This window comes from Bos indicus x Bos taurus, chromosome 11 (genome assembly GCF_003369695.1).
Source record: "Bos indicus x Bos taurus breed Angus x Brahman F1 hybrid chromosome 11, Bos_hybrid_MaternalHap_v2.0, whole genome shotgun sequence".
In the NCBI taxonomy this organism is placed as follows: Eukaryota; Metazoa; Chordata; class Mammalia; order Artiodactyla; family Bovidae; genus Bos; species Bos indicus x Bos taurus.
Window position 1 is genome coordinate 105,224,174 of NC_040086.1, and position 12,100 is coordinate 105,236,273.

The 12,100-nt window shown below is 62.3% G+C and overlaps 1 protein-coding gene across 1 annotated transcript; it reads left to right on the plus strand.

Annotated features, from left to right (window-relative positions):
• The first annotated feature begins 141 nt into the window (after nucleotides 1-141).
• MAN1B1 (mannosidase alpha class 1B member 1) lies at nucleotides 142-11,451 on the plus strand. The gene is made up of 13 exons (XM_027556927.1): nucleotides 142-368; nucleotides 949-1,057; nucleotides 1,737-1,852; nucleotides 3,505-3,659; nucleotides 3,901-4,010; nucleotides 5,200-5,385; nucleotides 6,064-6,212; nucleotides 6,596-6,784; nucleotides 8,195-8,385; nucleotides 8,903-9,023; nucleotides 9,481-9,678; nucleotides 9,755-9,886; nucleotides 10,500-11,451. Exons 1-13 carry the CDS (start codon nucleotides 261-263, stop codon nucleotides 10,701-10,703), a joined length of 1,968 nt encoding a protein of 655 aa, XP_027412728.1. The 5' UTR covers nucleotides 142-260; the 3' UTR covers nucleotides 10,704-11,451.
• Nucleotides 11,452-12,100: the final 649 nt, after the last annotated feature.

Here is a 12,100-nt window from a genome sequence, read left to right on the forward strand (position 1 = left end):
TGACGTCACCGCGCACCAGCAGACGCAGAGGGCGTAGGACCCAAGCCTGCCTTCAGCCGAGTCGCGACGACGGACGCAGGCGCAGTGGGGCTGCGAAGGCGCGGCAGAGGCGCATTGGCGGCGCGGCGCGATGGGCGGGGAGTTGACGGCGCCGCTATGGCCGGACACCCGACTCAGACCAACTGGTCTCTCAGCCCGGCTCGAAGCAGGGCTTCCTGACGCCGCCGGAAGGCGAGGCCCTTCGGGCCCCCGCGGCCGTCATGTACCCGCCGCCGGCGCCGGCGCGTCGGGACTTCATCTCGGTGACGCTGAGCCCCGGCCGGAGCTACGATGGCGGCCAGGGCCTGAGGCGTCGCTCCTGCTGGCGGGTGAGGGGCGGGCCGGGCGGCCGGGTCGGCGCTTCCCCGGGCTGGGGTCTGGGGACCGGGCGCGACTGCGGCCGGCCTCGCGGGGCCCAGGCGAGGAGGGCTGCGGGTCCCTCTCGGCCGTCCACTGTGGGCACAGACGGTGTCTGCGTGGAGTTTCCTTTCTCCAGCTCCGACCGCTGGGGCTTCACAGGTGGCTCGGCGGTAAAGAACCCGCCTGTCGAGGGGCGACGCGGGTTCGATTCCTGGCTCGGGGTGACCCCCTGGAGGAGGAGGTGTCTCCCCACTCCAGTGTGCTGGCCGGGAAATCGCATGGACACAGGCGCCTGGCGGGCTACAGTCCCTGGGGCTCGAACGGAGTGGGACGCTGCGAGTCACTAGCACCCACGAAGCCGGTGCGGGTGTCGGCTGCAGTACCGCTCCAGCCTGCGGCCCCCGCTTGGAGGAAACGTCCCCGGTTCAGAAGCAGCAGAGCCCCACGCTGGGCCTCGGGAATTGCTCCTCATCCTCCCGGAGTCTGACACGGCGGGAGAGATTGCTCCGTGTGCTCCTTTCAGTAAAATGGTCGTTCTCTGTCTGTCAGAAATGGAAGCAGCTGTCGAGGTTACAGCGGACGGTGGTCCTCTTCCTGCTGGTGGTCGTGATGCTCTTCGGCCTCTTGTCCTATGTCCACGTGGCCGACGAGTGGACAGGTACCAGCTTGCATGATCCTCGGGTGTCCTGAGGGCTGACTAAGGGGTGGCACAGCGATCTGGCAGCGGCAGGAGGCCCAGACTTCAACGCATTGGCGGGAAGTGAGATAAGGAGAAGCCTAGAATGTTCCCAGCACCCCGCTATAAGGTGGCTGTTAATCTGCCGTGTATGACTGTTTCCCAGACGTCTGCTGTGAGAAGCGGCCTGTCGGCCGGCCGTCTCACACCGAGATCCAGGTCCGAGGGTACAGGCGGAGTCTGCACGCGCTTCGCTGCAGGCGCTTCCTAACACGCACCGCAGTGCTGGGAAGGAAGCTCAGGTGCCGGCAGGAGGGGCAGCTCCCTCCTGGGTTCTGCTCGTGGCTCCTTGGAGGAGGAAAGCTGCAGAGCCCGCGGCTGGCTCCCGTGAATGGCCCGTGTGCCACCGTGGGCCTCCTCGAAGTGGAAAGATAAAGGCCAAGTGTGTGGGTTGTGGTGGGGTAAAGACAGAAGCTGCCGGGGGCTATGGGCAGGCTTTGCTTCCCTGAGGCCACTCTGGAATTCCCTGACCTGCCCTCTGCGGAGGCCCCAGCCTGTCCTTTTCCAGGAGGGCTGGCTGTGTAGGTGCTGTTTCCAGCGCCCTTTGACTCTCCTCTGGGCCTCGAGGCGTATTGGAGATAAAATAGATTCTCCTGTTTAGCTGTGGACAGCAGGTCGGCGGCAGCAGGGCAGATGAGACCAGCAAATCCTCCCGTCTTGCCAGCTCCTCAGAAAGCAGCTGAGAACCCGGAGGCCATGGCGGGGCTGTCGCCTCAGGTACTTGGAGTAAACTGAAGGTGGAGTCGCAACTGGGGTCCAGGCCAGAGGCGCTTCAGCACAGCGTGGGCTGTTTGAGAGGGACTGGGAAGAATCCTGCTTCCTGCCGTGTGTCTGAGGTTTTCACCTGAGACTCCTTGCTCTGGGCTGGGGGGATGGAGGAGACGCGGAGAGAGGAGGAGGGCCATTCTGTCCTCTGTCCTCTTGGCCCATCTGCTGCTCCGGGTCCTTGGGAGGTGAGAGAGACCGGCCCTTTTCTCTGGGAGCTACTGGCTGGGGGCGGTCAGGCGGGGGCTCCACTCTGGACCTGCCCAGACAGAGGTTCTGGGGCCTCCGCATCACAGTGGGGTCAGCAGGGAGGACTGGGAGTTGGCAGGTGCGTGGTGCCTGCCATCCAGAAGGGGTGGGGGCAGGGGTGAGGCCGCGTCCTGGGGAACCCCGAGCCGTCCAGGGGGGCGAGTGAGGGCGGGGTAGCACGTGGAGACTAGAGGGCGAGGCGTCAGCCAGAGCCAGGGCAGGTCCCACCCCAGGAGGGCGGCCGGCCTCTGAGCGCCCAGGGTGCTCTGTGCCAGGTGCACGCTCCTGCGGGTTGGGGTGTCCAGGTGTGCCCAGGCGCCCCCAGGGAGAGGCTCTGGGACTGATGCCGGCCTCAAGCCCCACAGGCTGCCTGCTCTCACCCCGTCTCTCTGGAAGGTCTGTGTGTGAGAGAGCCGGTTTCTCCCTTTAGAGCCAAGAGCATTCCTTCTGTCACTTCTGTGCCCACTCTTGTGTGTTGACTTCACGGTCACGTGACAGCAGAACGTGGCTGTTTCTCCTCCGAGAGACACGTTTCCACACCTCAGCATCCATGACCTGGACTCTGGGGTCCAGGAGGGGCCTGGGATGAAGGCGTGGACATCCACGTCTCCTGTGGAGCGAGTCTCGGGGCCCCTGTGCATCCTGAGTCCGCTGGCACCTCCTCTCTGGGTCCGATGCCGGCACTCGTCCCCGAGACCTGCTTCATCCATGGAGCTTTGTTTCAGCCGCACCTACTCTCGTGACCTGGGGGCCCGGCTCGGTGGGGTTTGGATCTTGGAAGGGGGTGTCTTCACGGATCCTCCCCCAAGGTGTCCGTGGGTGCTGCCGCCAGAGGCTTTTCCATTCACGGGTCTGTGTCCTTGGGAGCTGGAGGAGTTGCTATCACAGCCACTGTTGGGGGGCTGGAGCCAGGATGAGTGCGGCCTCCCACGGCGCTTTGTCACTGACCGGCCGCCTCTGCCGCAGCCTTCCGAGGCTGAGGTGGGAGTCCCGGGTGCAGGCCTGGGCAGTGTTCTCTGTGGCTCCATCGACGGGGATGGGGTGGTTTATCCCTGCCCTGCTCCCCTTAGGGTCTGACTCCCAGACACGCTCTGGCCAGGGGCTTAACTGACTCTCCAGGGCTACATTCACCCATCGGCAGAGCCTCCATCAGGGAGTCAGAGCCAGGATCTGACAAGAAAGGGGCTCCTCCCAAAGCTGCGCATCGTATGAAAAGTGGAAAGCATTTCCTCTAGGAAACGGCAGCTGCTCAGCCAGTTCACAGCGCTCCCTATGTGGCTCCAGGTCTGATGGGACGGGCTGCGTCCTAGAAGCGGGATGGAATCATTGTACGAGTGACTCTTGTCTCTGTCCAGAAGCCCCAAAGGCATTTCCGACGAGGACCCCCCAACCTGCAGATTAGAGCGCCCGATGGAGACCCCCAGGAGAGAAGGCAGGACCGGGCCCAGAGGAGGGCAGAGGTGGTGGGCGAGGCTGGCTGGGGAGCAGAGGCGCAGAGAGACGGCCTCAGGTACCGGGAGCGTCAGAGATGGTCTGATCTTGGGAACCAGTGTTTTCTGTTTTTTTTGACAAAGTGCTAACAAGTGTTTTCCTGTGTTTCACACCGTGCGCCCTCGCGGAATAGGGTGTCTGTGGCTTGTCCATTCGCGGTCCCCTGGGGAGCGTGCGAGTTTGAGCCTGAGCTCGGTGGCAGCCTTGGGGCATCCACACCTCTGTCCCTGCTCTGAGCATTCACGTTTCTCTCCCTGTAGTTGGAGGGGAGCAGGGACCAAGCCACAGCAGGGCACTGAACCTCCTGGAAAGAAGGCAGAGCTCCCTGCCAGGCCTTCCCCGAGGGCAGCAAGGATTCAGGCCAACCCAGGTAAGGTCCGCCTGCCGCCTCCGGCCTCAGCTGCTGCTCGTTCCGAGTGTCGCAGCAAAGGACACGCTTGAGAGTTGGGGTGGCTGTGCAGCTCCTGCTGTCCCTCGAAAGCTCGGCTCAGCCTTGGACACCCAGGTGGACCAGGCTCCTGTGGGTCAGGCACTCTACAGCTTTGGTGACGACGTCTGTCTCCCGGACAGATGTCTTTCAGTATCCGGTGCTGCAGCCATTTTAACTTTTATTTTGTATTCTAGTAGAGGTGACTGACAGTGTTGTGACAGTCTCAAATGAGCAGGGGAAGGGCTCAACCGTACACACACGTCCGCATCCTACTGCACGCTTTTCTGTGTGTGGAGTGCCGTGTAACACTGAGCAGGGGTCCGTGTGCTGTGAGGTAGATGCTGTGTTTGCCCGTTTAGAGTAGAGCAGTGTAGACGAGGCTGCCCAGACTTGCTAACTACGTCCTCCCCGCTTTCACTCCCCCGGCACCGTAAGTTCATTCTCTGCGTCCGTGGGTCCCTTTCTGTTTTGCAACTAAGTTTACCTGTATCATTTTTCCTTAGATTCCATGTATAAGGGGTGTCACAGAATACTTGTCTTTTGTCTGAGCTACTTCCTTCACTGTGACGGTTGCAAGCTCCGCCCATGTGGCTGCAAATGCCATCACTTCACTCTTTTGCGTGGCTGAGTGAGCTTCTGCTGTCTGCATGTAACGCGTTTTCTTTCTTTGTTTCTCTGTTGGTGGACGTTTAGGTCGCCTCCGTGTCTTGCTTTTGTAAACAGTGTTGCAGTGACGTTGTGGGGCATGGATCCGTTCAGTCCTGTTTCTCTCCGGATCTATAGCCAGGAGTAGGTCGCGGGGTCACATGGTAGCTCTATTACTAGCTTATTAAGGACCTTCTATATTGGTCAGACAAGGTTTTCTTGTCCGGGTCACCAGCGCCCGTCACGTTTGATGTCCACAAGCCAGACTGCACACCAGGCACACTGGGTCCTCCGCTTTCGCTCCTTCGCTGTTTCCTGGAGGGGGGTCCCTGCTGGGACCTGGTGCAGGCTGACCAGCCTGGGCCGGTGGCATCTTCAGCTGGGCCTTCACTGCAGCCTAAGGTGCCCCCACGGCAGGCTCACTCGCTGTGGGGCCATAGGGCAGGTCTGCCTGGGTGCCCACACCCTGCTTTCCTCCTCCCAGCCCCCCAGAACGAGCGCCAGAAGGCTGTGGTAGACGCCTTCCTCCACGCGTGGGCTGGATACCGCAAGTTCGCCTGGGGCCACGACGAGCTGAAGCCCCTGACCAGGTCCTTCAGCGAGTGGTTTGGCCTCGGCCTCACGCTGATCGACGCACTGGACACCATGTGGATTCTGGGGCTAAAGAAAGGTACCTGCCCATCCCTGTGGTGGGCTCGAGCTCGCCGCGCGTGACCCTAGGGCCCGAGCGCGCCTGGTCTGGGAGGCGACCACACGCTGTGTCCTGCTGGGCTGTGCTTCCCCTTGTCCTGGCTGCCAGCGTGGCTGTGCTGGCCGCGGGCAGCTCTCTGTCCTCGCACATCTGTGCGCCCTGCGCCTCTTGCAGAGCGCCGAGCGTGGTGGAGGGTGGAGTCCAGGGGCGTCTGCAGCCCGTGTTTCTGGCGGTCAGGAGGGCCCTGTGGGGGGAGGCGGCACGTGATCCGACGCGGTGGCCGGCCGCGCCCCGAGTCTCCCTCAGGCCTTGTCGGTGGAGACAGGGTGAGACGGGTGGCGTGTCCTGGGTATTTCTGAACTGGCGCGCACGGCCCTGTTCCGTCTAACACTTGCACTGCAGGCCTCCAGCCACTCACTCTCTCGTGCTTCTCTGTAGCGTGGCTTTGACGTTGAGCACTTGTGCTCACGCTGCACAGCCTTCCCCCAGCTGCACGCTGGCCCCATGTTTTCTGTGCGGTTGGAGGACTCCTGGGCCCCCCTCCTGCGTGAGGAGGTGATGTCGGAACCCTGCCGGGGTGTGCAGAGCCCTGAGGGCCCGGCCAGGAAAGGCTGGCCTGTTCATTTGTTCCTGTGTCTCTGCTGTTCCACGTGGCAGAATTTCAAGAAGCCAGGAATTGGGTGTCGAAGAGGTTATTGTTTCAGAAAGATGTGGACGTCAACCTGTTTGAGAGCACAATCCGGATCCTGGGGGGGCTTCTGAGTGCCTTCCACCTGTCTGGGGACATCCTCTTCCTGAAGAAGGCTGTGAGTGTCCCGGCGTCGGGTCTGCTCGCTTCCTGGGGGGACTGGGGTCTCAAGTGCTCAGCAGTCAATGCTTTTCTCACGGGATTAGGCTGTGGCGGGCGTTTGTTTCCGGTTCTGTCTCCTCCCGCTCTGGCGTCTGTTTCCGAGCACGTGGGTGGCTGAAGCAGCATTGTGCCAGCCTGCTGCCTGCCCGTGAGGTCATTCTGAATGAATTGAGTCTGGCTCGGTTTTTGTAGCTGGCCAGGGTTGGGTCAGGTGAAGCCAGCATACTCGGGTCTGTCCACGGAATTAGATGAAAAGGGGTGTTGGGTTCACCATCGTGTCGTGGAGACAAGGCCGCCGAGCAGCAGGAATCGTTGACTCATCGCTGTGTTGTGTGTCAGGAGGATTTTGGAAATCGGTTAATGCCTGCCTTCCGAACACCCTCTAAGATTCCATACTCCGATGTAAACATTGGCACTGGAGTTGCTCACCCACCCCGATGGACCTCTGACAGCACGGTGGCTGAGGTGACAAGCATTCAGCTGGAGTTCCGAGAGCTCTCTCGTCTCACGGGGGATAAGAAATTTCAGGTATGGGGGGGCTCTGCCCCCGGCTGGTGCGGGTTTTCTGCGGGGCCGTCTCCGGCTCGTGGAGGCGAGTGCAGGTCTGCGTGGTTGTGGGTGCTGGGCCACGAGACTCGCGTCGGTGTTGGTTCTTGTCCCACGTTCTCCTGCAGAATCGCATTTTCTGGTGATGCCAGAGGCGCAGATGGGAGAGGCCTTGACTGGAGGCCGAGTCCTGTGCCTGGCCTGCGGGGCCCCGACAGCTGACGGCTTGTCCTGCCGCTCGGCATGGCCTGCTGTCCACTTGCTGTTGTCCTGTGCCCTCCTGCAGTGGCGAGGGCCGCCTGCTGTGTTGTGGCTGAGTGCCACGGGGTGTGTTGGAGCTCTGGGTTTCGTAGCCAGGTCAGCGTAGGTGACGTCGTCGTCGTCCCGTTTGTGGCGCCCTGACGGGGCCCACACGCTGTCCCGGGTGGGCAGCTGGAGTGGGGTGCCGGCCTGGCTCCCGCTCGCGGCACTGACTGTGCGTGTGGAGGGATGGCGGACCTGTCTCTGTGGCTGGCTCTGGTTGTCTCTGTCTTCAGGAGCGTCTGCCACCTGCCTCCACAGGGCCTCTCCTGTGGCGGGTCTGTCTGCGTGTCGGCATCCGCTGAGCTTTCCTTGTTTCCTCCGCTCACCCCATCTCGTTTTTGTTGAGATGTTTGTGTCGAGAGGTCCCGCCGTCTCCCGTAACCGTGGCTGTCTGTGCTCACGCGTCTGGCCGTCGTCCCCCTCTAGAACTGTCCCCCCCACCCAAGCGACCCCAGCACTGTTCACCGACTTCCCGTTTGTCACTCCACCAGCCTGGGCAGCCAGGTAGGCTGTGCGGAGCTTTCCCCGTGCTCAGTGGCGTCTTCTCCTGCCGTGGCTGCAGTCTGGGTGGCCAGTGAGCCTGCTGTCTCAAGGTGGCAGGACCAGTCAGGATCCTTCCTTTCTCAGCTTAGAGAATCCCTGACACAGTGGACTTGTTGCTGGGCTGATGACTGCCAAGCTTCAGCTGGTATGCCGCTGGGTCGTTGGCAGGGGGGGGCCCGGGCTGGGTCCACCTGTCCAGACGTGCCTTTGTCCGCCATCCAGCTGTCACTTGTCCCTCCTCACGGGGGTGTGATGGTGCCTCCAGTTGGGTTTGATTTTTAACCAGTGGTGTGTTGCCGTGTGTGTGTCCACGTGCCGCGTGTCTTTTGTGTAGGAGGCCTAGCAGGTCCCCGGCCGGGCACTGCCGTGAGGGGCCTGTGCCGTCCTGAGGTTGGGACGTGGTCACACCACACAGGCCACTTGCTTCTGACCTGTCCTCCTGGCTCAGGGCTGGGAAGGGTCTCGAGGACAGCTTCAGCCCCGCGGTCGGCTGCCGGCAGCCCCTCTACCTAGCTCACCTGCTCACCGCCCCCACCGTCTGCCCAGGAGGCCGCAGAGGAGGTGACGAGACGTGTGCATGCCCTGCACGGGAAGCTGGATGGGCTGGTGCCCATGTTCATCAACACCAACAGCGGCAGCTTCACCCACCTGGGCGTGTTCACCCTGGGCGCCAGGGCCGACAGCTACTACGAGTACCTGCTGAAGCAGTGGATCCAGGGCGGGAAGAAGGAGCGGCAGTGAGGCCTGTTTCTCTGCCTTCGGGGTGGCCCCCTGGGCTCGGGGTGGCGGGGCCCTCTGTGGGGAAGGGTGTTTCTGTTCATCCTATATGCAGAGCAAGGACCGGCCACCGGGGTGGGCAGACAGGGGTCTTCCTTGGGGTTGTGGCTGCTCGGTCGTCGGCTCCGGCGGGAGGCAGCCAGGACCATGTGGGCCTCCTCACGCTTAGCACTTTGACACTGAAAACTCACACATTCCCAGGGAGCAGCCTGGTCGCTCCTTGTTCAGTTATAAAAGAGATAAACCCCAGTGGGGTGCTGGGATCCTCTCAAGCCTCAAGCCTGGGGGTGACTGTGGCCCAGGAAGTGTCACTGACTGGGAGCCCGCAGGCTGGTTCAGGCTGACCCCATGGGGCTGGCAGGGCCGGGCCTCATAGATCCCAGAACGGGGACAGGAGCTCGGGGTCAGCCCTGTTTGTGGACCTGAGGGCTGTGCGCCCACCTGGCCAGAGCACACAGGCCCCGCTGGTCTGCATAGGCTGCTGGAAGACTACCTGGAAGCCGTGGACGGGATCAGGAAGCACCTGCTCGCCAGGTCTGAGCCCAGGAAGCTGACCTTCGTGGGGGAGCTCAACCACGGCCGCTTCAGCGCCAAGATGGTGAGTGGGAGGGTGTTTCCCTGATGCGGCCTCAATGCAGCGTGGGGACCCGGCCTCTGTGCTTGACGTCTGATGGCTCTGAGTGGGGACGACCGGGGGGGACCTCGTGATCCTGGCCGTGGAGCGGGGCGGTCCCGGGTGGATGTGGGTGTCCCGTGAGAGCAGCAGGAGGAGCTGAGGTCTGTGGGGTGCCAGGGCCCCCACCCCGGAGCCCCCACCTCCTCCAGGTCCCCTGCCCTGCCCCGAGTCTCTCCTTCCACGCTCTCGGGGAACCCCCACTCCCAGTTGCACCCCGTCCTGCTCTCCTGCAGCCAGGGCTCTGTCAGCCTTTGAGGTGGTCCTTCCAGAAGCTGCTCCCCTGCCCGTGTGGGGCCCCAGGTGCTTGGCCCGCAGCCCAGTCCCCTGTCTGAGGCCTGACGGCGCTGGACCTGCTGCTGAGGTGACGCTGTGGTTTCAGGACCACCTGGTGTGCTTCCTGCCGGGGACACTGGCTCTGGGTGCCCACCATGGCCTGCCTGCTGAGCACATGGAGCTGGCCCAGGCACTCATGGACACCTGCTACCAGATGTACCGTCAGATGGAGACGGGGCTGAGCCCCGAGATCGCACACTTCAACCTCCACCACACGAAGGCTGTTAAGGACGTTCAGGTGAAGGTGAGCCATGCTGGGCCCAGGGCTGGGCCAGATGGGAGTGCCGGGAGGCACCTCCTGAGCCCATGTGCCTCCCCAGGCGGCCGACAGACACAACCTGCTGCGGCCCGAGACCGTGGAGAGCCTGTTCTACCTGTACCGCCTCACGGGCGACCGCAAGTACCAGGACTGGGGCTGGGAGATCCTGCACAGCTTCAACACCTACACGCGGGTGAGCCCCCACCGTGTCCCCAGGGCCTCACTGTCACCTCCCAGGGGCTGCGCTGGGAGGCCTTGCCCTGCTGTGAGGGCCCGGGGGTCGGGGCATCTGTCTGTCTTGTCTGGGGGACAGCTGTGTCGGGAGGGTCCCTGCAGTGGCCCGAGGCGCACAGACCGTGTCTCTGCTGGGTCCTCCATGTGGCTTGGGCAGCGTGTTTCCATCCAGCAGTCGGTGACCTCTGAGCCACTACTCCCCAGGCCGGGGGCCCCAACCCGCACCACCCCCTGCTATGCCGAGGGCCCACTGCCCACCCTGGCAGGGCTGCGACTTGACCTTCGCCCTGTGGCCCCTGAGGTGGACTCTACACCCCTTGGGTGGCCTTGGGGCCTTTTTGAGGCCTGCACAGGTTTTTGAGGTGGCACTTGGCGTCTGGTCACTGGAGGGAACCATGGCTGACATCCAGGGGGCCATTCCCTCTGGGCTTTGGAGTCCTCTCCGCCCCACACCCTGCCCTGGGGGGCCGTGTGTTCTGGGGTGGGCCAGGCCCCGGGGTGCGCGCCTCTGGCTGGCAGCCCTCCAGAGGGCTGAGCCAGCATCGTGATTTGTGGCCTCGGCTCTCGAGCAGGTCCCCTCGGGCGGCTATTCTTCCATCAGCAACGTCCAGGACCCCCGCCACCCCCAGCCCAGGGACAAGATGGAGAGCTTCTTTCTGGGAGAGACGCTCAAATACCTGTATCTGCTCTTCTCCGACGACCCCGACCTGCTGAGCCTGGACACCTACGTGTTCAACACAGAGGCTCACCCCCTGCCCATCTGGGCCCCCTCCTAGGGCGGGATGGCTCACGAGTAGGCGCTGCCCAGGAGGCTGATATGTGCTGTCCGTGAGGATGCCTGTCGGCAAGACCCGGGCCCTGACCTTGGCTGTGAGGTGTCCCCTCAGCTGGCGGCACGTGCTCCGGGCCGGGCTGGTGACAGAGGCCGGTGGGCCACAGGGCCAGGATGTTTCGGGGCCTCATAGCTGCTCGGGGTGGCCACTGGGCGTCTGGTGCTCTGCCGTTGATTCTGTGCTCCTCGCCTGGTTCCTGTTGGATCACCGTTTGGAACACGTAGGAATAAATGGGCGGTGTGATTCTGGGGATCCTGTCCACTCGGCGAGTTTCTTCCTTCTTCCTAGAAAATCAAATCAAATGACTACATTCCTGAAGCCTGAACACTCTCCTGCTGCCCTGCAAGGGCTTCCTCGGGGTCCTGGGCATCTGGTCACCCCAGGCCACTTTGGCCCAGAGCCTGCGATATGATCAGAGACAGTCTTGGGCACAGCCCAGTACAGCCCAGCCTCGGGATCACAGCCTGTGAACACGCCCGACGCAGGGGCTCGGGGCGTCCTGACCTCATGGGGATTCGGGCTCCTGGCTGGCTGTGGTGTTTACACGTTGGACTCAGGGATCCGCCCCTGCCTTTACAGGGCTGGGCAAGGCTGGGGGGCATGTTCACCGGCTCCCAGCCCAACAGACGGGACTTCTAACAGCCCAACAGACGGGACTTCTAACCCACGATAAAAGTACACTTGTTCTGAATGGCATGTGCTTCGTCTTTATTTTCTGATTTCCAGCGTGAGGTCGGCACAAGGGGCTGCGGCAGATCTGGTGTCCCATGTCCAGACGTCGGCTTTGGCTCTGCCCCGGGAAGTGTGGAAACGTCCGCACACAGCACTTGTGCTGGGCAGGCGGCCCCAGGGTGAGGGTGTGAGATGCTGGCTGTGGGCCTCAGTGGGCCCTGTGCTCCGCCCGCTGCCCTGGGTGTGGGCTGCCAGCGCCTGCTGCTTCTCTCAAGGCGCCTGGCTGGCCTGTCAAGTCCCTTCTGCTCAGCCAGCAGCACCCATTCCTTAGGGCTGACCAGGGTGTGAAAGTGAAATGAAAAGATGCGTGTTCCTTGGAAGAAATGCTATGACCAATCTAGATAGCTTATTAAAAAGCACAGATGTTACTTTGTCAGCAAGGTCTGTCTAGTCAAAGCTAAGGTTTTTCCAGTGGTCATGTATGGATGTGAGAGTTGGACCATAAAGAAGGCTAAAAGCTAAAGAATTGATGCTTTCAAACTGATCTTGGAGAAGACTCTTGAGAGTCCCTTGGTTCTGCAAGGAGATGAAACCAGTCAATCCTAAAGGAAATCAGCCCTGAATATTTGTTGGAAGGACCAATGCTGAAGCTGAAACCCCTATACTTA